At 42.9% G+C, this 27,666-nt stretch overlaps 1 protein-coding gene across 15 annotated transcripts in view; it reads right to left on the bottom strand.

Annotated features, from left to right (window-relative positions):
• The window catches only part of plekha7b (pleckstrin homology domain containing, family A member 7b), a 636,198-nt gene that overhangs the window by 49,657 nt on the left and 558,875 nt on the right, over positions 1 to 27,666 (bottom strand). For 12 of the 15 annotated variants that reach the window (XM_038808072.1, XM_038808076.1, XM_038808066.1 and 9 more), the window contains 8 exons: positions 25,057 to 25,206; positions 20,163 to 20,264; positions 15,637 to 15,745; positions 12,651 to 12,874; positions 11,007 to 11,198; positions 8,594 to 8,711; positions 6,947 to 7,038; positions 5,023 to 5,232 (listed from right to left, as the gene is read on the bottom strand). In XM_038808072.1, coding sequence (XP_038664000.1) covers positions 5,023 to 5,232; positions 6,947 to 7,038; positions 8,594 to 8,711; positions 11,007 to 11,198; positions 12,651 to 12,874; positions 15,637 to 15,745; positions 20,163 to 20,264; positions 25,057 to 25,206 — 1,197 coding nt within the window. The remainder of the gene's footprint in view (positions 1 to 5,022; positions 5,233 to 6,946; positions 7,039 to 8,593; positions 8,712 to 11,006; positions 11,199 to 12,650; positions 12,875 to 15,636; positions 15,746 to 20,162; positions 20,265 to 25,056; positions 25,207 to 27,666) is intronic. The other 3 variants (XM_038808067.1, XM_038808081.1, XM_038808075.1) reach the window with 1 other exon arrangement.

Below are 27,666 nucleotides of genomic sequence, written 5' to 3'. Positions count from 1 at the left end.
CTGCCACATGAGGTTATGTATGGTGGTGGATAATCAAACCAAATATCATCCCTATGCTCAAATGGTGGTGGTGCCTAACACTCAAGTCAAAGATGAAATGCTTCCTACCATCATTAACCAAAAGTGCCGAGTGAAAAATTTATTTAATCACCCCAGGATCTCCAAAGATGCCAGTCTTCAGTCAACTCCATTTACTCTTTGTGATATCAGGAAACGGCTAAGAACATTGGAATAGTAAAGGTTATACATAGGGCCAGACAACAATCCCAGATGTAGCACTAAAATCGACGTTGCAGAACTAATTACACCTCTAGCCAAGCTGTTCCGATACAGCTATGTGAAACTTAACTCATCAATAACCTGCTTACCTAATGCTCAATTTGGATTCTGCCAGGACTACACAGCTACAGACCTCGATACAGCCTTAGCTGAAGCCTGGACTAAAGAGCTGAATTCCAGAGGTGAGATGAGAATAGCTGCCTTTTGACACCAAGGCAGCGTTAAAAAATGAAGTCAATGGAAATTAGGAGGAAAATTCTCCACTGGCTGGAACCGTATTGTGCTAAAAGGAAGACGGTTGTGGTTGTTGAAGGACAATCATCTTAGTCTGAAGATACTGCTGCAGGAGCTTCCCAGGAAAATGTTCCAAGCCAATCATCTTCAGTTGCATTAACCTGTCTTCCATCATGTGGATGTTCACTGATAATTGCACAGAATTCAATTTCATTTGCAACTGCTTAGGTAGTGAAGCAATATCAGAGCTTGCATGCAACAAGATCTAGACAACATTTGTAAGTAGCAAGTAACATTCATAACACAGAAGTGCCAGACAATGACCAGCTTCCATTGATGTTCAATGGTGTTACAACATTGAACATTGAATCTCCCACCAACAATATCCTCATTGATGGGAAACTTAAGTGGGTCAGCACTTTGGATACAAGAGCGGGTCAGAAACTGAGTGACTCACCTCCAGTCTCCCAAAGAATTTCCATTATCTACAACACAAAAGTCAGGAATATGATTGAATACTCTTGACCTGCCTGGATGAGTGCAACTTCGGAAACACTTGAGCAGCTCAATAGCATCTAGGCAAAAACAACCCACTTGATTGGTACCACAATCCATCATGTTAAACATTCAATCTCTCCACTACTAGTGCACCATAGCCACAGAGATACACAGCAGCAACTCAGCATGGTTTCTTTGGCAGCATCTGCAAAATCCAGGATTTTTAGAATTTAAAAAGGATAGCATCTTCATGGGGACACTACGACCTGCAATCTATCCCCCAGGACACACCCCTCCTGACTTGGAAATATATTGCCATTCCTTTGTTGTCACTGGGTCAACATCAAACTGCCACCCTCTGAGGGAACATTAGAGATGGACAACAAATCTCAACAACCTGGTACCTTTCACACTCCCATGTACAAATATTAAAAATCCTTATTCAACTTTAAATGCTGTATTCTGGGGAACTTGTGTAGTGAAATAATGAAAGATACAGGCAAGCTAACAACAACCTCCAATTCACTTTGATTAAAGTCGCTATGTTCAGAAAATTAGAGAACCTATGAAACCCAAATAGTTATTTTGAAGATCCAAACTTTAATGCATGCGTGTAAACTAATGAGGTTCTTCAATGACAGCAGCAAATAATCTTTCCCCCTGTAAAACTCTTCAATTGCATACACAAAATAAATAAAGTCTACATTAGGAAAATAAGTTGTAAACTAAACTTCAGACTATGGATAAAGAATATACTCAAGGCACGAAGAAGCTGATAAATGAAGCCACATTAATATATAATTTAGGTGGTCGCCATCAATTCCACTTTGCTAATATTTCGCAAATAGTTCAACCACCCCTTTTTACTGAATTGAAAATGCACAAGTACCAAATGTGGTGTAAATTAGGGAAAGAGTGAAAGAAGCAAAAGAAATCTCACTGCTTTGTTCTAAAGCCACATAGACGTTCAAAATTTCTGGTTGTGTGGTAGACTCTGTTCATAGATCTTATTTAGTTTTTTTATGAATGAAGTCACAAGATGATTCTTTCATTTCCAAGATTATATTACATTCACATGCAACTCTTTCATTTTCAGGGTGTGTGTGTGTTCACATGCAACTCTTCCATTTTAAGAGAGAGAGAGAGAGAGAGAGAGAGAGAGAGACAGTGCGCGTGTGTACGCACAAACAACTGAACAGTTTGTATATAGAACCAGGCCTCAATGTGATAGGATTAATCACCGGAACATAAAAATACATCAGAACAGATTAGTTAAAATGATAAGGAAATCCATCACAGATGAATGTCTTAATTATCAGATTTATTTGCTTTTCATATAATAGCAAACTACATTTGATGTGAGAGTCTATAGTTAAATAACAAATAAATGGCATCTACATTTCACAACTATGTTGTATCATTTGTCATTAGCTACCATTAAATCCAGATTACAAATCACAACCATATACAAATTGCATCCTACTTTTATCGTGTTTGTTTTGATTACAAATGGGTAGTTCTTTTTTTTTTTTTAAACTTGCACTGGAATACAGATCATATCTTTCTACTGAGACATAATATCTCGGTAATGAAGATGCAACTTATACATGGAGTTTTACGGTATACAGTTTTGCTCTGGATATCCTGGCAGTTATTTTATACATGACAAAAATTCAGATTAGCACAAATGCTGGTAAACCAGAAAATGTACATATAAACCATTTGTTAAAAGTGCAGGCAATTAATTTACTATATTAAGGACACTTCTGCAAAACACATTCCAGCTAATGAATTTAGTTGTCTCACAATTGAACTCCAAGTAGTTTTACTAGTTTTACGTATTTATTTATTAATTTTCGTTTAAGCCCCCCCCCCCCAATCCCCGCCCTCCCCAGTTCTTGAACTTTCCGTATGTTACTGGGGATTACTTCCAGAGATAGGCAGTGATTTTGTACCAAGTATCAACACCTACTTAATTCTGTACATTAAAATGAGCAATGTTCAGGGCAGCACGGTGGTGCGGTGGTAGCACTGCAGTCTCACGGCGCCGACATCCCAGGTTCGATCCCGGCTCTGGGTCACTGTCCGTGTGGAGTTTGCACATTCTCTCTGTGTTTGCGTGGGTTTCGCCCCCACAACCCAAAGATGCGCAAGGTAGGTGGATTGGCCATGCTAAATTGCCCCTTAATTGGAATAATGAATTGGGTACTCTAAATTTATTTTTAAAAACAAGCAATGTCCAAATGGTGACTGAAAACTGGTGGTTCGAAATGGAATTGAGGGGCAGCATGGTGGTGCAGTGGTTAGCACTGCTCCCTCACGGCACCAAGATCCTAGGTTCGATCCCAGTTCTGGGTCACTGTTCGTGTGGAGTTTGCACATTCTCCCTGTGTTTGTGTGGGTTTCGCCCCCAAAACCCAAAGATGTGCAGGGTAGGTGGATTGCCCCATAATTGGAAAGAAAAAATTGGGTACTCTAAATTTAACAAAACAAGAAATGGAATTGAAAATTCAACTTCTTTTAAATTAAAGACTTTTAAAATTTATAACCTAAGATAATGGGACGACCTTGTCCAGCAATTTAATCAAAGTGCTATGCTAAATTATAATTCTGCTTGATATTAACACGATTAGAGACCATCTTACCTATTGAGGATGCCTGAAATATTCAGGAATGTAGTAAATTGGTAACAAAAATCACTGCCATTTTTCTGTCTGGCTTAAGGACGAGTTAAAGTGAGCTGATTGTTTAAAAAAATATTAGATCCAAAAGGGAACAGGTACACAGAACAAGGATCTGAAATGGGTTATAAGTACTGCATTTCTATATGAGCACCACAAAGCACAGCTATACAGAAACACAGTGAGGCCTGGTAATACATAAAAGACAAATTATCCTGTTAGATGTTACTGACAAGTAAGTAAAGGTCTTAATGATGAAAGCATGAGAAACGGGTGATAGATTGCCAACAGTTGGGTAACTTGTGCATTAATTCAGATATAGAGGTTTTGCAAGGAAAAATCAAAAGATGCACTGTGCAATACAATTTGAAATGCTACTGCAGCTCCTAATGCTGCACTCTAGGTTAACTGCCAATGAGTGGTTTAATTGCACATGGTTAGTGATAGAGCGGGATCACCATTCACTTACACGATTTCTTTCCTAAGGGATGCAGCACCTTGATTGTACTGGTTGCAGCACTGTTGCTTAATGCCCTTTAGCAATGAGTACAAGAACATTGAGCCTCATCAGCATCTACAGTTAAAAATTCTAATTCATCCACGGCAAGGAACCTGGCTATCAATCCTGACAGGTCTATTTGATTAATCTACATTCATTGGCAACTGGAATTATTTAAATCACTTTCTTAATTCTAAGAAGAATCAAATAAAGCATTTTAGCTGAAATTTTCTGGACAATAGTACAGCACCAATATATATTTCCGAATTCAATTCAAATTGATCTTTTTGAAGTACAAACGACATATTTGGCATCTTTAAATTCTAGAAATAGTTTTCAAAAAATAATTTCATTTTTCAGTTTCATTAAAAAAGAATTTCCAGTCATTAAAACTGCCAGAGGAGGTTCTGAAATGCTCAAGCTGCTCCATGCATGAAATGGTTAACTAGGTGGGTTATAGTGAAAGCACGCTCTATTAACAAAATAACAACTTTTCTCCAGTGGACTATTATTCCAAATCCAAAACCATCTAATAAACGTTCAAACCCTACTCAAACTGCACAAAGTCCTCTTACCAACTTACCTGCAGTTACTCCAGATAACCTCCCCACATTTGCTAGCTGGTAAAAATAAGCAGCTATTCATTTTATTATTAATTATATAATTGCTAATACCTTTGCATAATCCTTTCAGATTACATTGAATAAAATATTCATTTCATCCGCCCCATTACTTAGACAGACCCTTCTTATGGAAGAAATACATATCCTATTTATCTCAGCTATCGCGTTTCTTATTGGCTACTATACATTTTTGGAGAAGCTAACGTACTGAGCCAACATCAGCAGAGAAGGGTCTAGAAGCTGCCCGGGATGAAGTAGAATGTCGTTCTCCAAGACTCAGTGTTCTCTTCCGCTCACGGACTAAAGCCTTCTGATGCCTCTTCATACGCTCCAATTGTTCCTCCGCACTCATTCTACCTCGTTGATGTTCGCCATAGAGACGTTCCAAGGCACTCTTTGGCCTTTCCTGTACCACCACCAACAACAACATAGGGAAAGGGAAATGAAAAGTTATATTGTAGGAATTTTACACATAGCAATAGTTTTAGCATTTACATTTGGCGTTACGTTACTCTAAACTTGGGATTTTTCAAAAAATTGATTACGCTTTAATCAACCCACCTTGCCCAATGTTACTTATTCTTTCCTCCAAAAAAATGTCTTCGCCAATGACATTTAATTTTAGATTGGCAAGTAAAATCTCTTGGCTTGTTTTATTGACTTGACCATCAGCAAAACGCATTCCAGCCAGAGGTTACAAGAGCAGCAAATCCCAAGTTTAGTACGAGGGTAAGTTATATTTCTGGAACAACTGGTGTTGGAGAAAGGCAAGAGGAGCTGGATGGAACAACACTGAATCTAGACAGTTAACACTTTTAGAAGTGCTTTAATAACCAGAGATCTACCAACCACAAAATCAGTCGCCCATGCAGAACATTTCTCACCAAATTGCACATGAAGTAGTTAAGCATTCAGGTTCCTATTAATCAAAGGTTGAGAGCTGCAGACTTGGAAAACGCAAAAAAAGTTGCTTAAAATGAATCGAGATGGTGAAATCTTTTCTCTGGAATTTTAGTAACTACCATTATACTGCAGCAACTGGAGTTAGGTGTATTAAGTATATCATCTGAGGGGAGCCGGTGGTATTGTGACTGGACGAGTAATCCACAGACCCAGGGTAACGCTCTGGGTTCGAATCCCACCACAGCAAATGGTGGAATTTGACTCTCGTACAAATCTGGAATTATAAGTCTAATGATGATTTGAAACCATTGTCCATTGTTGTAAAAACCCAACTGCGAAGGGAAACTGCCATCCCTACCTGGTCTGATCTACATGTGACTCCAGATCCACAGCAATGTGGTCAACTCTTAAATGCCCTCTGAAATGGCCTAGCAAACCACTCAGTTCAAGGGCAACTAGGGATGGGCAACAAATGCTGGCCCAGCCAGCGATGCACATATAAAAAAAACCAACTCATTAATGCAAATGGTATCAATTCCTAGAAACCTTTCAAATAATCCGACTCGTAAACTGCATGGAATAGAGTATATCGGTATTCCCTAAATTAATTTTTAAGTGAGCTTAGCTGTACAGAGCTGGCTACATTGTCTTGAGTCTTTCCAGATTCTATCTCCCCCATTACAGATTGCAGTGGGAACAGAAATGTAACTATTTGATTCTATTAAGGAGGAGGCCTTCTACTTGGCATGGCTTCTTCAGGTCACAGATACGATTTAGCGAAAATAGGGAGGGGCTCAGACTATATTGCTTCAATATCTCCGTACTCAGAATTGTTCTGAGAACCTTTTGCAGTGTTATCTCAGTGGGTATATTTAATTCATTAGTTCCACTGCATTACAGGAAAAAAAATGTACCATAACCAATATTCTTTACTGTGGGGTTCCAAATTTCTTCTACGATGCTCTTAATACAACATCTGAAATTCCTGGCACTATGTGAGATTTCTACACATGAACAGTACCTCACCTCAATGTTAAACAACTTTAAATGCTTTCTCTCAAGTGGGGCATGTGAAAACCTATAATTGGATTGCTAAGCATTTCAAACCAACACTACATGAAAACTTCAAATGCCCACCATCACCAATTGAAGGGAATATTAACTTGCTGATGAAAGGAGGAATTCTAGTACAGGTCAAAAAGAAATGTAGATTAAAAGATAGTTTTTACCTTAGAGTTAGCTTCAGTGTGTTTCCGCCTAAGTGTGACATAAGACGCTATGGTTGATGACTGCTGCAGCCCTGAATTAGATGATGACAATCCTGAGAACATGGAAAGGGAAATTACTCTGTTTGAAAAGGACTTTCTTCATACCTTAGGTTAAGTATAAGGAAGGAGCAAATCAGTAGTTGTACAAGGGTCCAGTGCATTATCCTACCAACATGTGATGTGGAGATGCTGGCAGTGGACTGGGGGGGACACAGTAAGAAATCTTATCACACCAGTTTAAAGTCCATTAGGTTTGTTTGGAATCACTAGCTATCAGAGCGCAGCTTCTTCATCAGGTGAGTCCTTATGAAGGAGCTGTGCTCCCAAAGCTAGTGATTCCAAACAAACCTGTTGGACTTTAACCTGGTGTTGTAAGACTTTTAACTCTACCAATATGTAACAGTGTTAAAAATGTGACTATAGTGCAGATTTAATTGTTCTGAATCACATAGATGAGGTTCAGTTGCCAGTCTCAGTTGAGTTAACTGATCTGAACTGGGCTACTGGTGGGCACATTCCAATCAGCAACTCTCGGGTTAGGCAAGTTGAAAATTGGTCAGCGTTACCAGTCCTGACAGGCCGACACCTCCTTAAATGCTGAAAGCTTGCATTAATCACCACTTGAGTAAGGGGCCTGTGGGCAATTTCTGCCCGTGGAATCAAATGTTAATGGGTTAATAAGTGAGTCCAGAGTTACAAGTGACGAGAGGTACAGGAATTGGATGATCAAAGTAAGACAAGTCATTTTGACAAAGATTCTGGGTTGATTTCCACAATTCTGAGGGAAGAAACTTCCAGTTGGGCCACCAGACTGTCAGTGTGCATAGGCCCCAGGATGGCATACTCGAGTTAAAATGGCCTTCACTCTTACCGATAAGTAATCATCTAAATTGCAATCTATAATGTTAAAAATCTTGCATATTGAATTCATTTTTCATAAGAATCCTGGTGACCTTATTTCACATTTTAAGCATCACACTTCAAACCCAGCATAAGCAATTCAACAGAGATCTGCTCATGACTGCTGAAATATTTTCCAGTGAAAGTCTTTCCATCTGTTTTCTGGGACCCGCCAGGTTTCGTTGTGCCAATTTATTGATAACCTACCTGTGCCAATGTCACTTTGAGAATCCGGGTGCTAGGAAGTACAACTGTGACTGTGTGAACTTTCTGGTTTCTGCTGTCAGCCTCATCATAGCATGCATGCAGATACAGTGCTGCATCCCAACATTGGTTGGACTGACCCCAGTACCACAACCATAACATCTTTTGACACAGCTTTTTTGCAATACCTCAATTTGTTATGGCAGTTATTAGCTGAGGGACAGAAAACAAGGAAGTCCCAGATCTGATCTCCAGTCCAAGTAGAGTTAGTTGATCTCAACCATCTAGATACAAACTGTTAATTTGTTGGTGTTTTCCTGGGCACACATGCAAGCAACACACTCACACGCAACACATGGTCACACAACATACGCACACATTAGCCTGTGGAGGCCACGTGTAGAACAAAACCCGTGCAAGAAACCAACAAGGTCAGGAGTGGAGAAACAAGCAGAAAAATAAACTAAAATATTTTCTAACACGTTACTATCTGTCCTAACCTACCTTTACCAGGCAGTGTCTGCAGGCAACTGTCCAGGCCTAAGGCTCCAGCCGTCGTCCTGTTGAGCCCGCTTCCTAATGATATGAGCTCAGGTTCACTCATATAGGTACGTAGTTCTGACTGAAACAAATGAACAAATGTAACAATTAAGAATCCATCCATAGAATTATCCTAATACCACTTCCAAACTGTTCATACTTGATATCATAGACAATTGAGAGATGGTGGCCAAATGATGGGCCCTCTTTCCCAATCTGCAAAGCTATTTGACCAATCTGTAAAATTGATTGATCAGACCAGACCTTGAGCACAGTCTGCTAATTGATCTTGAGTCAACATTCAATTACTGGAGAAAATTTGAATTTCAGCCTAAACAATAGGCCCCAAAGAAGCAGTTTCATATAGGAGATGGTTAAATGAATGGAAAAGATAAAATCTGGAATATTACTTAAGTTGTGGGAGGAGTACCAGGAGACACAGAGTTAAACTAGGAAAAGGTAAATTTGAGTGAATATCAGGAAATTACTTCCACACAGAGCAATGGAGGTGAAACGCCTGAGCCATTTAAGAAGTGATGGAAGAATGGGAAGACTGGAGGAACTTCGCATTTCTCTCCCATAATTGCCTTGTGATGTATAATGTTACACTTTAGATGAACTGAATTTTAATTTGCACTAAACTTTATTTTGACAATCCTCTCTTGAACCGGCAATTTGCAGTTGCAAAAAAAACAATTACTGCAATGAATTGATGTAAAGAAACTTCAATCAGTCTTTACTCTTATGTGGCCACATATTGCAAATGGCTTCGCACTGGAACCACTAGCGATCATGTTTAGGGCAGCTGACAGTTAGGAACTTATACACCAATAACAGGCTAACAATGCTCGAGGAGCTGACAGAAAGATTCCAGCTGATGGGGGAAACAAACCAAGGTACGTACAGATCAAAAGTTTCCTATGAAGAGAAACAAGGACATATCCACGACCACCACGATAATCACTACTAGAGGACGTGGACATCCTAGGGAAAGGGAACTGTGGTGACATGTATGGGCAACTGCTAAGGGGGGCCAATACCCAACTGGACAAAACGAGGGAGAAGTGGGAGGAGGATTTGGGGTTTGAAATAGGATACGGACTCTGAAGCGGAGCACTGCACAGAGTCAGCTCCACCTCCACAAACGCAAGGCTAAGACTAATGCAGCTAAAAGTGGTGCACAGAGCCCACTTAACTCGAACCCGAATGAGCAGGTTCTTCCCGGAGGTGGAGGACAAATGTGAACCATGCCAAGGACGCACTCCTTTCCTCCGCCGCCCCGCAAGATCACTCCTCCATTTCTTGCAGGGCGCCAGCGGGGCGGACGGCAACCGCACATGCGCGGGTTGGCGCCGGCCAACCTGCGCATGCACGGGTGACGTAATTTACGTGACGCGGGCTGCGTAATTTACGTGGCGCCGCTTTTACGCAACGCCAAGGCCCGGCGCATGTAAATGACGCGGCGCCGCTCCTAGGACCCCGGGGGTGGGAGAAAAGGGGGCGAGAAGCGGCCTCCGACGGAGTGAAACACTCTGGTTTTCACTCCGGCATCGGCACTTAGTCTCCCGTTGGGAGAATTCTACCCTCAGTCTTTGGGTTTTCAGAACAGCCAGAGTTCTTCATGGGGAGGAGGGCCAACACCCTTGCCTTTCCCTCCCTAATTGCCTGCTGGAGAATTCTGCTCAGCTGGCAGTCAGCAGCACCACCAACAGCTGCAGACTGGCTGTCCGACCTATTGGAATTTCTCCAAATGGAGAAAATTAAATTTGACATCCGAGGGTGGAAGGAGGGCTTCCACAAAACATGGGAGCCATTCACTTGGTTGTTCCATGACCTGTTTGTAGCCAACAGCGAAGAAGTCAAAGTACAGGAGGGAGCAGCCATGACACAAGGGGGGGGGGGGGGGGGAGGAGGGGAAGAGTAGGGGGAGTGGGAGGGGGGTAGCGAGACATGAATCCAATGAACCCCACCATGCCCAACAAAAGCAGCATGAGAAGCAGTATCACACCAACATAACAGAAACAGGGCACAAGCACAGATGAAGGAAGAAGGCAAGGCAAATGACCAAGAGGGGGGGGAGGAGGGTAGGAAAAGAGAAGACAGGGGAGCAGGGGAAACAGCCAGAACCAAAAAACCAATGGGAAGGAAAACAGGAAATCTCAACCACCACTGTAAATAGCACAAGAGAAAGAACGACCATGTATGTATGCAAATAATTGAAACCAACCGATGTGTAAATATTTTTCTTTATCCTACTGTTTGTCGCGTTATGCTTGTTTTGTACATCACAAAAACTCAATAAAAACATAAAAAAATATATATATTGCTAATGGCTATTTTCTTGCCATTGGTAGAAAGTTATACTTAATTTGCTTACCTTGTAATCTCCATTCATGTATTGACCATACTCCCGGTCTCTCTTCCTTTCATCAGACTGGCGTTTCAGTCCCCGAACTGATGTATGCCTGATGACTGTCGCATCTTTTGGAAGAGGTGGTACAGCTGGTGGCTGGTCATCAGGACTGTACATGTGGGGAAGAGGTGGTCGCGGAGGAGCTTGATCCTCCAGCTACATGAGGTTTTTTAATAGGATTAAAAAGAGACATCATTATGATGATATCAGATCTGGACAAGACATTCGTAAGGCCACAGTTGGAGCACAGATCATCATACAACAAGAAGAATATTGCCTTTGACATAGGCCAACCACAATGATACCATGACTCAGTGATCAGCAAGATTAAAGAGCCAGAAAATTGATTTAGAGAGGACAGCGGTTTTCAAAACTATGAAAAATCAGCCAAAACTGAGAGACAAATTAAAGGATTCAAAAATTAGAGGATATAATTAAGTGGGGAATTCAAGCAGAGCAAGATACGCAAAGGGTAAAGGACATGGGGCCAGATTCTCAGTTTCTGAGTCAAAGTGCTGACGCCAACGGAGAATCCGTGGAGTTCCACGTCAGAAAAATCGGGGCCACACCTCCACCGTATTCTGCTATCAAAGAGGGGCTAGCATCAGCGCTGCGTGGAACACCATCAAAACCCACGAAAAACGGTGCGGGAATCGCCTGGTCCGTGATGGACGTTTGCAGGGCTGACAAGCTGTAGCCGCGCTTAATCTATACACCCCCCAAACACACACACATCTGGCCAAAAAGATGGGACAGGTTGTGCTGGAGCGTCCATACAGCTGATGGGTTGGTTGAGGCCAGAGGGCACCTGGGGGCTGGGGGGTTACCTGTACGACCCAGGACACCCAGGTTGATAGCGGGCTGACAGTGGTATGGCTGCCTTGCCGGCTGCGGTAATGGTGTTGCGTACCCATCCACCCCACAGCCCACCTCCTGGCCACCCCCACTACTCCTCCCAGCCCTGTCTATAGCCCCCTGGCCAGCGGCTTGACTGTTGGTAAAGTATGGTGATATTGGACACTGTCATTATGCCCTCTCTCAGCAGCCAACACGGCAGGTTCACAATTTGCGACAGCACACGTGGACCACGCCGCCGGGTACTCGGGCCATCAAAGGCGGAGAATCACGGATGGGCCCACAAATCATATGCAAACTGTGTTTCAACTACTCGCAGCTTGCGTCATATTGACACCATTTTCATGGAGGCGGAGCATCGTAATTCAGCATCAAACCGGCACTTGCTGCAATTTCGGCGTCAGGAGCTATTCTCTGCCCGATCGCACGCCCAAAATGCACCGTTGACCAACGGAGAATCCCGCCCCTGGAATGTGACATGGAGATCTAGTTGGATTAAATGGCTTTTTCCGATTCCCAAAACCTGAGAATATTAGATTGGTCAACATGGATTTGAAACCTGACAGGAAAATCAACGTTGTGAAGATTCATGCAGGAGTCTTGGCATGATTGTGAAATGCCAGATTTCCTGGTCACTTCCTGTTCAATTTCCATCTGTGAAAAAATTCTTTCCCTTTTTAAGTGAAAAATATCAGTTATTTCATGCCCAAGGGAAGTTTATAGTATGATCATACTATGTATGGAGAGACTTACCGCCTTTGGATGTTGTCTGAACTGAGGCAGAGGTTGAGGTTTGAACAGTGGCAGATTAGCAGGCTGTTGCTGAGGTTGAAGTTGTCTTTCCACAGACCCTGGAGAAGGCAGCACCGGACTGACTGAGGGACTCAGCCGAGAACTAGTTTTCTCCTCTTTCACTGTGAGTGTGTTTATTACAGAAGGCACCATTGACGAAGGCACTGAAGGCACAGTTTTTCTTTCTACACAGAAGAAACAACTACCTTTTTAGTCACAATCAGGAAAGCATGGAAATTAATCCAAAGTTAGCTTTTGCTTTTTCTTAGCTGCGTTATTATCTTGGGCCAGTTCCTGACAATTTTAAACAAAAACAACTTCCATTTATATCGCATATTTTTAAGTTAATAAAACGTCTCAAGGCGTTTCACAGGAGCTTTACCAAACAAAGTTTCAGACTGGTCCACATAGGCAGGTATGAGCACAGACGAGGACTTGAAGGACAACAAAGGAGTAGAGGTTTGGAGAAGAAAGTCCAGAGTTTAGGATGCAGGCAGGTGAATGTATGGCCTCGATGGTGGAGCAATTGAAGTCAGGGATGTGCAGAGGCAAGACTGGGGCAGAGATCTTGGAGGGTAATAGAGTTGGTGGGAAATACAGAGATAGGAAAGAATAATTTGAAAACCAGGAATGAGAATTTCAAAATTTGAAGCAATGCTGATTAAGAACCAATGCAGGTCAATGAGCACAGGGGTAAACACACATGTGAGCAGTCTTTCCCAAATAGCAGTATTTGACTTGGGTGGTCAAAGTACATATTTTCACACTTTGTGTCTTTTCAAACAAAGTGAGCAAGGTTAAAAGAATGGCCCCATCCATTGACATTTTCTCCCTCCTAAACAAATCTCTTTCCAGCTGGGTATGCAAGTAGCTCTGTTGTGTACCTCAGTACGAGTTCAAGATTTATCTGGAGAACACAGGTCCAACATTGGTTGTACTTTTCAAACAGACAGTGAAGAAGTGAGTTTGTCATTACTGTCAAAGCTAGCTTGTACTAAGATGTGCTGTTGCTGTCTTCAAGGGTTACCAGGGATAAATCTCCCACATCAGATTCCATTTTGAAGAGGATAAAATTCAAGTTCGATGAAGACTAGCATCTGGATTTAATACTGCAAAACAGTAATTATGGTCCCTTGCAAAATCTTTATGACTGCAACATTGTTTGGTTTGTTGGTCTGCATAAGAGAGATAGTCAAGTGTGGTCATTATTATTAGCTTAATACCACGTATCAGGGATCAGGTGATATTTCCCATCTTTCAACTAATCTAACAATTTATCAAATTACAAATCATTAAATTGGCATACAATACGACCTTCAAAAAGCTGCTCAGAATAATCTTCAAAACCAATTACACACTAAAATTAACTGAAGTAGCTCAACAGATATTTTTCAAATAGAGGAACTTGCTTCAATTTAGGTACATGGGATTAGTGCTAACACACAGTTCATTCAAAATGCGCCTCTCCCCTTAACTGTCCTGCACTACTTTGCCACAATCTTAAGTGGTGATTCAATTATGCCGTTGTACTTTGTACAAAATAACAGACCTCAGCAGTGCTAAAGGTCATAAAGAGAAAAAATAAAAACTTGCATTAACACAGCGCTTTTCATGACCACTAGATATATCAAAGCGCTTTGCAGCCAATGAAGTACTTTTTTGAATGTAATCACTATTGTAATGTGGAAAATGCCAATATGCGTAAAGCAAACTCTCACAAACAGCAATTTGACAATGTGTTTCTGCAATGTAAATCGAGGGATAAATGTTGGCCAACAGGAATAACTCCTCTGCTCTTCATTGAATTAGTGCCATGGGATTTTTTACAGTCCACTCGAGCAGCATTTTTCAAGTGATATTGTCACTGGTAACCCAGAGACCCAGGGGACCTGGGTTCAATAAAAATCTGGAATTATAAGTATAGTGACCACGAAAACATCGTCAATGGTCATAAAACCCATCTGGTTCATTAATGTCCTTTAGGGAAGGAAATCTGCCCCGTTACCTGGTTTGGTCGACATGTGACTCAAGACCTACAACAATGTGGTTGATTCTTAAAATCATGAAATGGCCTGGAAAAAGTGGGGCTTGAACCTAGAACCTTGTGATTCAGAGGCAATTGTGCCACCAACTGAGCATGAGACAGTCTTCACATTTGTAGATCAGGGCAGGGCAGGCGGCGGAGCCACAGGCAGGGTGGGCGGAAGAGCCACAGGCAGGGTGGGCGGAAGAGCCACAGGCAGGGTGGGCGGAAGAGCCACAGGCAGGGTGGGCGGAAGAGCCACAGGCAGGGTGGGCGGAAGAGCCACAGGCAGGGTGGGCGGAAGAGCCACAGGCAGGGTGGGCGGAAGAGCCACAGGCAGGGTGGGCGGAAGAGCCACAGGCAGGGTGGGCGGAAGAGCCACAGGCAGGGTGGGCAGCGGAGCCACGGGGAGACCAGCAGCAGCGACGGGTCGAGTGGAAGTCGGGTCGTGGCTGTTGGGCTGGTGGGTGGTATAGCAGGGTCCCCGGGGGAAGGAGGGGGTTTGGTCTGGGTGTTTAAAACAGCTATTCTGGTTAGAAGGGTAAAACTGGATGAACCAGCCAAAGTTCATGATTTAAATCGATTTGTCGCTATGCCCCAGCCCAGCGCAATTGTCCAGCGGTAGTTAGCCCTTCTGGATATTTTCCGGGTAATCTTTATGTGGGAACTTCCAATAGGGATTCCCCAGCGCATCTTTGGGGTACCCCCCAAATCAGACACCGGGGAGCCTGGCAGTTGTGGCCCAATATGTATTGCTTGAAGTACATGGTTTGTTTGATTGTTCCGTAGGCAAGCAAGGCAAACATTTTTGCTTAACAAGATCCCATTGTAACAATTCGAATGATTCATTATTTCATTGTGTACTGGCAAAACACACACACACAGACACACACACAGACACACACACAGACACCCTTTACTCACCAGGATTCTGAATGGATTCAATAATCATTCTATATTTGTTCTTGTTCACACTGAGGCCTCCCATAACATCCTCGATCCTCCACAGATCCTTTCTTATCTGTTCTTGATCCTGAATGCAGCAAAATCAGCCATCAGCTTACAAATTCAAATTATTCCAAACAAGCGGCACGGTGGCACAGTGGTGAGCACTGCTCCCTCACAATGACAGGGACTAGGGTTCGATTCCGACCTTGGGTGACTGTGTGGAGTTTACACGTTCTCCCGTGTCTGTGTGGGCTTCCTCCGGATGCTCTGGTTTCCGCCCACAGTCCAAAGATGTGCAGATTAGGTAGATTTGCCTTGCTAAATTGCCCCTTAGTGTCCACAGCTGTGTAGGTTAGAACATAGAACATACATACGGTGCAGAAGGTGGCCATTCGGCCCATCAAGTCTGCACCGACCCACTTAAGGCCACACTTCCACCCTAACCCAATAACCCCTCTTAACCTTTTTGGTCACTAAGGGCAATTTATCATGGCCAATCCACCCAACCTGCACGTCTTTGGACTGTGGGAGGAAACCGGAGCACCCGGAGGAAACCCACGCAAAACACGGGGAGAACGTGCATACTCCACACAGACAGTGGTCCAGCGGGGAATCGAACCTGGGACCCTGGCGCTGTGAAGCCACAGTGCTATCCACTTGTGCTACAGTACTGCCCCTTGTGCTACAGTGTTAGATAGATAGATAGATAGAAAAATACAGCACAGAACAGCCCCTTCGGCCCACGATGTTGTGCCGAACTTTTGTCCTAGGTTAATCATAGAATTTTGGACACTAAGGGCAATTTATCATGACCAATCCATCCAACCTGCACATCTTTGGACTGTGGGAGGAAACCGGAGTATCCGGAGGAAACCCACGCACACACGGGGAGGATGTGCAGACTCCACACAGACAGTGACCCAAGTCGAAATCGAACTTGGGACCCTGGAACTGTGAAGCAATTGTGCTATCCACAATGTTACCATGCTGCCCTTCAGAAGAAATTAATCTACACTCCATTATTCTACCCTAATCCATGTACCTATCCAATAGCCGCTTGAAGGTCCCTAACGTTTCCGGTGTTGCAGGGATAGGGTATTTTACATTAATTTTCATTGTTAGCTTTCACCACTTCATTTATTCTATCCATTAATATCAATAGGTCTTCTGCTGTGCGAGCTACTCGGGCCTGGTCATCACCAGATTTTGCTACCTTCACCATTTGACCTCCTGCATTGCCACCTTTCTATGCTTCATCTAATAATAATAATAATCATAATAATAATAATAATGATGATAATAATAGCTTATTGTCACAAGTAGGCTTCAATGATGTTACTGTGAAAAGCCCCTAGTCGCCACATTCCAGCGCCGGTACAGGAATTGAACCCGCGCTGTTGGCATTGTTCTGCATTACAAGCCAGCTCTTTAGCCCACTGTGCTGATCTGGTGTCTCTTTTATAATGGCTTCCACGTGGATGTTAATAATAATAATCTTTATTAATGTCACAAGTAGGCTTACATTAACACTGTAAGAAGTCTTACAACACCAGGTTAAAGTCCAACAGGTTTGTTTCAAACACGAGCGTTCGGAGCGCAGCTCCGAAAGCTCGTGTTTGAAACAAACCTGTTGGACTTTAACCTAGTGTTGTAAGACTTCTTACTGTGCTCACCCCAGTCCAACGCCGGCATCTCCACATCATGGCTACATTAACACTGCAATGAAGTTACTGTGAAAAGCCCTGTGCCGCCACACTCTGGCGCCTGTTCAGGTACACAGAGGGAGAATTCAGAATGTCCAGTTCACCTAACAAGCACGTCTTTCAGGATTTGTGGGAGGAAACCGGAACACCCGGAAGAAACCCACACAGACATTGGAAGAACTTGCAGAGTCCGCACAGACAGAGACCCAAGCCGGGAATCAAACCCGAGCCTCTGAATCAACAGTGCTAACCAGTGGTGACAGTACCCGTACCAGCCTCCCCGAACAGGCGCCGGAATGTGGAGACTAGGGGCTTTTCACAGTAACTTCATTTGAAGCCTACTTGTGACAATAAGCGATTTTCATTTTCATTTCATTTCAGTAGACAATCTTGTCTCCCCGCTTGCCTAATTACATTGGGTTCAGTTCACCAAATACTAAAACTAAAATGTCTGTTCCATATATAGAGCTACAATCTCTCCTGTCAACTCTGTTAGTCTCCAACCCTTTCAATAGCTTTTTGCCAGTTCAACTGGTCTTTTCATAATACACCAGGCAGGAGCACACGTCTTGCTTATATTCTACGCTCCTTTCACTTAACAGCCACAGCCCTTTAGTTCCACAGCCTTTCCTAAAACCCAATTGATCACAGCTAATGTAATGGTTTGCTGTGGCTTCCAAACTACTTCAGAGGATCTACTCATATCTAATTGCCGTGAAAGTTAAAAAATCAGCTCTAGAGAATCAGGGGAAATCAAAAAAAGCTCAAAGCAAAATACTGCAAGAGAGAGATGGTGGGGGGAGCAGTGCAGAGAATTGGAAGAACAGAAAAAGGAAGCATGGACACTCTGCATGAGAAAATAAAGGCAAGCACCAAGAAAAACTGACAGTGGAGATGGTACAGTTTACAGAACCGGAGGAAGGTTCTATAAGCTGAAGCAGAAGGATGTGATGGAATCCCCGCAGAAATAATAAAAGGGCTTAAGACAGAATCATAGAATCCCGACAGTGCAGAAGGAGGCCATTTGGCCCATCAAGTCTGTACCGACCATCTGAAAGAGTATGCCACCGTCCTATCCAATAACCCCTTAACCTTATCTACACATATTTTTTGAACACTAAGGGGCAATTAAACATAGCCAATCCACCTAACCTGCACATATTTGGATGTGGAAGGAAACCGGACACGGGGAGAAAGTGCAAACTCCACACAGACAGTGACCCAAGGCAGGAATTGAACCCAGGTCCCTGGTGTCGTGAGACAGCAGTGATAACCACTGGGCCACCATGCCGCCACTCAGGCATCAAGAGAATTGTGTAAGAAGTTGTACAGAAGACATTTTCAGAAACACAATGGTCCCATTGGAGAAGACAACAGATATTGTGAAATCTGAAGATCACAACTTTGATTAAATATGCATCTAAGATAATATTAAAGGTATCAGGGCAGAAGGCAAATGGCCTGGATAGGGAGCATCTTAAAGGAAGAAAGAAAGTAGTGGGGTTCATGGAGGGAATTGCAGAGCTAAGGGCCTCAACATTTCAAGTCATGGCAGTCAATGGAAGGTTGATTAAAACCAGGGATATGGCAGTGGCTAGAATTGGAGGAGGGTTTCAGAAGTAGGGAGGGGATAAACCATGGAAATATCTGAAACAAGAATGAGAATTTTAAAATTGAAGCATTGTTTGACTGGGGCCAATGCGGGTTTATCAAGCATACGGTTAATGATTGAACAGAACTTGGCGAGTTAGGTTGCAGGCAGCAGAGTTTTAGATGAACTTATGTTTATAGGCCAGCCAGGAGTGCATTAGATCAGTCAAATCTTGAGGTAAACAAAGCATTAAGTTGTGAAATTTTGCCCAGCAACAAGTTAACACCTTCAGGATGGGCTGAAATTGGTAGATTAAAGGAGAAAGGGAAAATATTTCTTAAAAATGCATTCACGTTCAAAGATAGTGTTGATATTAGAATGATGGACAAACAAGCAACATTATCAACTACACGGTTTTTCATTATAGTTGATATATTTTGTTGAATTTTATGATCATTGCAGTTGTACCCCAAATGCTCAAATCAAGCTCCTGAAGATCAGCAAAAGAAAAAGGTCAAATTTCAGTATAAACCTGCTTTAGTTCTGCTCAAACATGGTGCCTTAATTGCAATATCCAAGCAGTATCTCCTCCCACTGTGATGCTCGATCAATGACTCCAGAAGCGAGATTGGATGACAATTGAAGGCTTTATTGGACGAGATGTTTCCCCCAGCAGCGCAGGTACAGAATGCAGCAGCTGGGGAGACACAGACTCTAATACTCCACCTTACTGGGCAGAACCAGCAGGCAGGCTTCACCAATGATCTTGCTGTCTCAGGTACCTCCCACACCAATGGTGTTGCAGCTTCCACCTGGGTACTGTAATACCCCTAATACCGACTATCACACACTGTTGTAATGGGAATTTATCTACTTTACTACAGATTGGGGAATATCGCCCCCATAAGCCTAAGGGGTTCCCTCTGACCTTTACTCTACTTTTTGCTCCATATCCTCCCCCCTCCCGCCCCCATACCACTCACCTCCCACCAACCTCCAATTATCTGCTACTAGAACTCATCCTTTCCCAAGAACTCAAAGCCTTTGATATTCCTACAGACTATGTGCTTTTAAAAATGAAACATGTCATTTCCTTTTCACTCACTCCTGAAAACAGTAACATAACAATTTGATATCTTAAGTGTTGTCTTGCACTTAGCCAGTATTTATTATTTCAATAAAATACAACCCCTACGCAATGAACTTACCTGGGGACTTGATGCTGTTTTCATGTGCCCCAGGATTGCTTCTTTGAGCTGGTTCACATCATTTTCTGTCTGTTCATATTCTTTCCATGCATTCTCCAACTCCTACAGAAAAATGATACAGGAGTTTGTTTAATTCCACAGTGTATTCGATGGAAAAACAAATACACCAATTAATGGATTAGAAGTGAGTGGACAATAGTTATTTTATCATTCTCTAGCATTGTCTATTATATTGACTCATCATCCCGCAAGGCACTGTTAATGCAGCAATAGCCAGAACTACAATCCATTTGTCCAATCACTGAGCTCAAAATGTAGCACAGATCCCTAGTTTGGCAAAATTATCTGAATGACCTCCCTCAATATTACCCGTGAAGAAAATGGGGAAATTGGAGATACTATTCAATTCAAAGAGGCATACAAATTAGCAAGAAAAAGCAATAGAGAGGCTGGGGAACAGTTTAAAATTCAGCAAAGGCAGACCAAAGGATTGATTAAGTTGGGGAAAATACAATATCAAAGAAAGCTAGTGGGGAACATAAAAACTGCCTGTAAAAGTTTCTATAGTTATGTATAGAGAAAAAGATTGATAAAAATGAATGTAGGCCCCTTACACTCAGAAACAGGGGAATGCATAACCGGGAACAAAGAAATGGCTGAGGAACTAAATTCATACTTTGCTTCTGTCTTCACAAAGGAAGACATGAATAATGTACTGGAAGATCTGAGTAACACAAGTTTTAGTGATGAGTTGAAGGTAATTTGTATTGGTGCGAAATGGTTTTGGGGAAATTAAATGCGATTGAAGGCAGATAAATCCTCAGGGCCTGATAATCTTCATCCCAGAGTACTTAAGGTAGCGGCTCTAGAAATAGAAGATCCATTGCAGGTCATTTTCCAAAATTCTTTGGACTCTGGAATGGCTCATACAGATTGGAGAGTAGCTAATATAACCCCACTATTCAAAAAAAGGAGGCAGAGAGAAAACAGGGAACTATAGACCAGTGAGCCTAATGTCGATATAGGGAAGTTGCTAGAGTCAATTATCAACATTTGGAAAACAATGGTATAATCAAACAAAGTAGGCAGCATGGTAGCATAGTGGTTAGCACAGTAGCTTCACAGCGCCAGGGTCGCAGGTTCGATTCCCGACTTGGGTCACTGTCTGTGCGGAGTCTGCACGTTCTCCCCGTGTCTGTACAAGTTTCCTCCAGGTGCTCCGGTTTCCTCCCACAGTCCAAAGATGTGCGGGGTTGGTGGATTGGCCATGCTAACTTGCCCGTAGTGGTCCAGAAAAGGTAAGGTGGGGTTACGGGAATAGGGTGGCAGTGTGGGGATAGGGTGGACGTGTGGGCTTAGGTAGGGTGCTCTGCCCAAGGGCCGGTGCAGACTCGATGGTCCGAATGGCCTGCTTCTGCACTGTAAATTCTGTGATTCTGTGAAAGTTAGCATGGATTTTCAAAAGGGAAAACACGTTTGACAAATCTACTAGAATTCTTTGAAGATGTAACTAGTAGAGTTAACCAGGGAGAAACAGTAAATGTGGTTTATTTAGACATTCAGAAGGCTTTTGACAAGGTTCCACACAGCAGATTATTATGCAAAGTTTGAGCACGTAGGATTACGAGTAGTGTCGAGATGGATAGACAGCTGGTTAGCAGACAAGAAGCAAAAAGTTGTAATAAATGGGTCATTTTCCCATTTGCAGGCAGTGACTGCAGTGTTCTGTGCTAGAACCCCAACTGTTCACATTATATAATGATGATTTGGATAAGGGAACCAAATGTATTATCCCCAAATTTGCTGATGATATAAAGTTGCGTGGGAGGTTGGCTGAGGAGATGGTTTAGCACAGTGGGCTTAACAGCTGGTTTGTAAAGCAGAACAAGGCCAGCAGCACAGGTTCAATTCCTGTACCAGCCTCCCCGAACAGGCGCTGGAATGTGGCGACCAGGGACTTTTCACAGTAACTTCATTTGAAGCCTACGTGTGACAATAAGTGATTTTCAGGAGGATGCAGAAATACGTCAGTGGGATTAATGGGCATTTGCAAGGTAGATGCAGTATAATGCAGATAAATGTGAGGTTATCTGCTTCGGTAGCAAAATTAGGAAGGCAGATCATTATTTGAATGGGTGTAAATTGAGAGAGGTGGATACTCAGCAAGTCCTTGGTGTCTCAGTGCAACAATTGCTGAAAGCAATATTGGACAGTAAAGAAGGTAAATGGTATGACGGCCTTCATAGCAAGAGGATTTGCGTATAGGAATAGGGATGTTCTTCTGCAATTGTGTGAGTCATTGGTGAGGCCACACCTGGAGTATTGAGTGCAGTTTTGATGTCCTTATCTGAAGAAGGATGTTCTTGCTATGGAGGGAGTACAGCAAAAGATTACTAGCTGATTCCTGGGATTGCGGGACTGTCATACGAGGCGGGACCAAGTCTGTTCGGATTATATTGGAGTTTAGAAGAGCAAGGGGAGATCTAATAGAAACTTTTAAAATTCTAACAGGATTAGACAGGCTATATTCAGAAGGAATGTTCCTGATGGTGGGGAAGTCCAGAACTAGGGATTCTAGTTTGAGGTAAACCTTTTCAGACTGAGATGAGGAGAAATATCTTCCCCCAGAGAATGGTGAATCTGCAATTTACTACCACAAAGTTTTGAGGTCAAAACATTGTGTAATTTCAAGAAGGAGTTAGATATAGCAATTGTGACAATGATAAAGATTATTTATTTATATGTAGGTTTCTATGTAAATCATTTCGGAAATAGCCAGAAAAAAAAGTCATGCTTAGGCCTCAATGATTCCAATCAACACACTGATGATTGGATTATGAAGGGGGAGGGATTAATCCCAACTCCAATCTTGACATATGTATTTTGCGAGTCAAATGAAGAAACTAATTTCTCCTCCCTAGCCCATGCTTCAGGGAAGAAAACAGGACTATTTAGATTTCAAACATTTGCCCTCAAGTGGAGTGCGTCACTTCCCTAAAGACAATTCTCAGAAACACCAGGCAATTGGTTTGATTGAAGTCCAGCGTCGGAGCAAAGACCAGAGAATATAGATGGTACTTAATAGCCAAATTCCTTTTTGAAGGAGTTTATCATTACAGCTTCAATTGCTTGACCTTGTCATCTGATTCATATATTCTCTACCACGGAGCTTTTTCTCACTCCAGTCTTGCATTAATTTCCCAAGAAGAGTTCAAACATTCATTGAAAAGACCAGCAAAATGTTCCACCTGAACAGTTTGCTAATCCACACCATAAACCTTTCGAGATTTCTGACTCAGAAAAAATGTTGCTCATATTTTGCATTTGGCCTCGGAGAAGCACTGCTGTTCAACACTAGTGACCAAATTTAAAAGAAATATAATTTAACCCATAAAATGCTCAACGTGAGACAGGTTATGATTGAAGGCAGTGCGATGCGCTTATTGCGCATCTCACGTGATGTGTTGCCTCACTGATGCCAGTGTAAAGGACATCCAGGAAAGGGTGCAGAATTTTCTGCAGGGAGAAGAGAGTAAGCCAGAAGCTGTTACATGTTAGTACCAATGACAGAGTGCGCTCAGGTATTGAAAGCCTACATTTGGATTTTCAGGAGCTCGGGAGGAAATTAAAAAAGACATTAACGGTAGTGATGAGGAGGATGGTGTCTTTTGAGTTCAAACATGATGATTGATAAGCAGACTCATCAACGATGAATACGGAGGCCGTTATGAAGACTATATCTGGGTGCACAGGGTCAGATACATTTTATGCATTGCAACTCATATGTTGTGACAAGTACAGATACACAAGGAGAGTTTTTTACGCAGCATATGATAATGACCCGCTGTTCACTGCCAATAATTGTGGTGGGGACAGAGACAGTCGGTGATTTCAAAACAAAATTGAATGGGCACTTGAAGGAAATAAACTTTCAGAGCTACAGGGATGGAGTAGGGGGAATGAGACCGAATAGATTACAATACAGAGAGATTTGACCACAGCCTTCTGTGCCTAAATGGCTCTATGAATTGAATAACTAATCATCATTACTTGAATGAAATGACTCCAAACGTTTGACCTCAAAAGGGAGAACCTCATTGCCCTAAAAGTTGAAACACAACTGTGGCAATACTCTGAATACTTCCTGCCATAGCAGTAACAGTTTTTGACAGCTCTCGTACCTACTAAGCTGCAGCTTTACTATAGGTTCTGACCTGCTGGTTGCAACGAGGGCTGCATCTGCATTTGTTACATTGCAGAAAAATTGCATTCTGACCAGCAACTTTGCTCTCATTATCAATTTTTATAAACAGAACAGCAGGCAGAAACATTCATTTTAATATGATGAGAAAATGAAAGAGATTCTACACAAAGTTTTCAGACTTCCCTTAGTATCTGATTGGTTGCTTGAGCACATATAAAATGTGGCTTCTCACCAGACTGAAGTTACACCAAAGCGAATGGAATTTAAAAAAAAAACATCCAATTAAGGGGCAATTTAATGTGGCCAATCCACCTACCCTGCACATCTTTGGATTGCGGGGGCGAGACCCACGCAGACACGGGGAGAATGTGCAAACTCCCCATAGACTGTCACCCGGGGCCTGGATCGAACCCGGGTCCTCAGCGCCGTGAGGTAGCAGTGCTAATCGCTGGGCCACCATGCCGCCCTAGTGAGTGGAAAATGAAATTGATATGAAGCAGCCTTGTGGTAGAGTTGTTACAAGGTTTGGCTTTAGTGTACTCGTGTGTCAGACACCGAACCTACAATGCCACCTTCAGTCAGTTGATTATTGAGAACAACTGATATTTTGAAAATGGCCTTTTTCATAGACTATGCAAGCTGCAATAACTGGTTAAATGGTTTGACATGAAGTATGTAGGGAGCACTTACTGTGCAGACTTTTGAAATTTCAGCTCTGATTTGAACTAGGTCCTCTTGCAGAAGTCGCTGTTGATAGGCGATCTTCTCAGTGTGGGTTGGCTGTCCTCTGTATTGATCCAGTTGCCTGTGCGTTACGTCCAGTACAGATTCAAGCTTGTCCTGAAGAGACATGACAGATTAGAACTTGGAAGCAATTCTCGTCATACCTGAATAAAACGAAGGGTGCAGTTATCACCAACACCCTATAAGCAAAGTTTCTGTTTAAGCGACATCAGTGAATGGACACTTTGGAGAGAAATGTGGAGAAGTGCAGCGACTGATCCACTGACAGAGCCCAAAGGGAAGGAGGTTGGCACCCAGGATATGCAAGTTTGACAAGACAAGAGGTGAAGTTGCTACTCATAAATATGCAGTGACAAGAGCTGCAACAGGCCATTGGAGAATACAGAGAGTGACATATAGGATAGCTATGGATGCGATCAAATAAGGCTCACGCCTGGAATGGTGGTCGGAGCAGATGGAAGTCAAAAGACTATGTAGAGCATAAAGTATCTGAGAAATGAAAGATTGCATGACTGAGTGAGAAGAGGAGTCTGAGGCAGGAGTTAAATATCTGCCAGTAGGAGTTGGGTGGAACGCTAGGTGTGCAATGGAGGGAAAGAAGTTACAGGCTTAAATCTAGATTGGCAGCCAAGATGGGCACGTGACTGTATAGGGGAGGAGTCTGGATTACCCAAGTATGGCAGAAATTACGAGACACAACTTGGCTTTAAACAGAGGACCTTTTCCTCTTACTTCAGTGCCTTGTATCAAATAGATTAATAATTGCTACACTTGGTACAATATTGAAGTCACCAACTGTTGACCTACAGGTGCATAACTTGGATCAAACCAACTCAGCGAACACTAAACCATTACCCAAATCAAAGCTCAAATATCCAACTTAAATTGCCCTTTTTCAAAAGATTGAAAATCTCCTCCTATGGATCTAGTGGTAAAAGCACTGATCCTCATCTTTGCTCATTCCCTAGTGGTTTACTGGCTGAAGGCATCGATTCCTTGTCCATGTTGAGTCAGAATGGGATTGTGAGTAAACATTCATGATTTATAGAATTTGTCTCCAATCTTTTCCTTATGATAATTTCAATTGCTTCGATTCTTACACTCTATCTAGAAGCGCAATGAAACATAGCAATTCACCTTTAAGGTTTCAGCACCAGCCATCTTCAGTTGTTGGACTGTTACCAGAGTGCAGGCTTCGCTTTGTTCTGCCCTCATTGAACAAGGCGGGCAAGCAAACAAAATCCACCACAACAAATCATTCTGTCATTGTCTTAAGGCTCCAGAGAAGAGCCCTGTCCTGCCTTTGTCTGACAGTGCAGGTTGAGTATCAGTTTCTGCAGCAGATAAGGTAGCAGACATTTTCTTTATCTGTTCACAGGACTGGTCCTGGTAGATTCATGATCACCATTACTGATTCCAACTTATTATTTTAGATCAAGTTAATTAACTGAATTTAAATTCAGCAGCTCCCCTCGTGGGTTATTCATATTGGGCACCCTGATCTCAGATTGAAGTTAAAGACCCCTTCCCCCATCATAGCTGACATAGGGGCATTAGAGCCCTCCCCTCAGCACCCTTACCCCTCCTTCCCCTCCCCCCACCCCCTCAACCACCTATGGGGGCCTCACCCCAGCCCTACCGTAACATCAATGCAGGCATTCCATCCCCACCGACAGTAATACCAATTCAGGCCTCCGTACGCTCCCCCCCCCCCCCCCCCCCCCCCCCCTGCTCCCAATGCAAGCAGCTCCCCTCCAAAAAAATGAGAAGACAGGGTGGCAGTGCCAGGATCAAGGTGCAAGGGCAATGCCCAGCCAAGTCCCTCACCATCTGAAGACTACACTCACTTCCGAGCCCCCGGTACAGTCATCACAACTGGTTTCTGTTTTTGAAAATGAGCAGTGATGGGGCTGGGCGGTGGGAACATACGCTGAAGCGAGAAGCAATGGGGTGTAGCCGTATTTAACAAGGCAAGGCAAGAGACGATGAATGGCAGGACCCCAGGATGTAGAAAGAATCAGGGGGACGTTGGTGTGCATGTCAATAGATCCCAGAAGACAGCAAGACAGGTAGAGACGGTACTTAAGGCATATTGAATCCTTAGAATCCTTACAGTGCAGAAGGAGGCCTTTTGGCCCATCGAGTCTGCACTGACCCTCTGAAAAAGCGGTCCATCTAGGCCCACCCTATCTCCATAACCCCACGATGGCCAATCTGCTTAACCTGTACATCTTTGGACTGTGGGAGGAAACCAGAGCACCCGGAGGAAACCAACGCAGGCACAGGGACAACTTGCAAACTCCACACAGTCACTCAAGGCTGGAAACAAATCCGGGTCCCTGGCACTGTGAAGCAGTAGTGTTAAACACCATGCCTTTTAATGACCTCTTTGATTAAATGCAATGGGAAACTTGCATAAAATATAAAAGCAGGGACGTTATTATGGAGCTGCATAAAATACTCATTGGGCCACGCTGGAGTACTGTTTACAGTTCTGGTCATCACACTCTTGGAAGTAAGTGACTGCACTAGACAGAGTGGAGATTCATCAGTATA

The sequence above is a fragment of the Scyliorhinus canicula genome, chromosome 9 (assembly GCF_902713615.1).
Source record: "Scyliorhinus canicula chromosome 9, sScyCan1.1, whole genome shotgun sequence".
In the NCBI taxonomy this organism is placed as follows: Eukaryota; Metazoa; Chordata; class Chondrichthyes; order Carcharhiniformes; family Scyliorhinidae; genus Scyliorhinus; species Scyliorhinus canicula.
The sequence above is the reverse complement of the archived record's forward strand: the minus strand, read 5'-3'. Positions and strand labels throughout refer to the sequence as shown.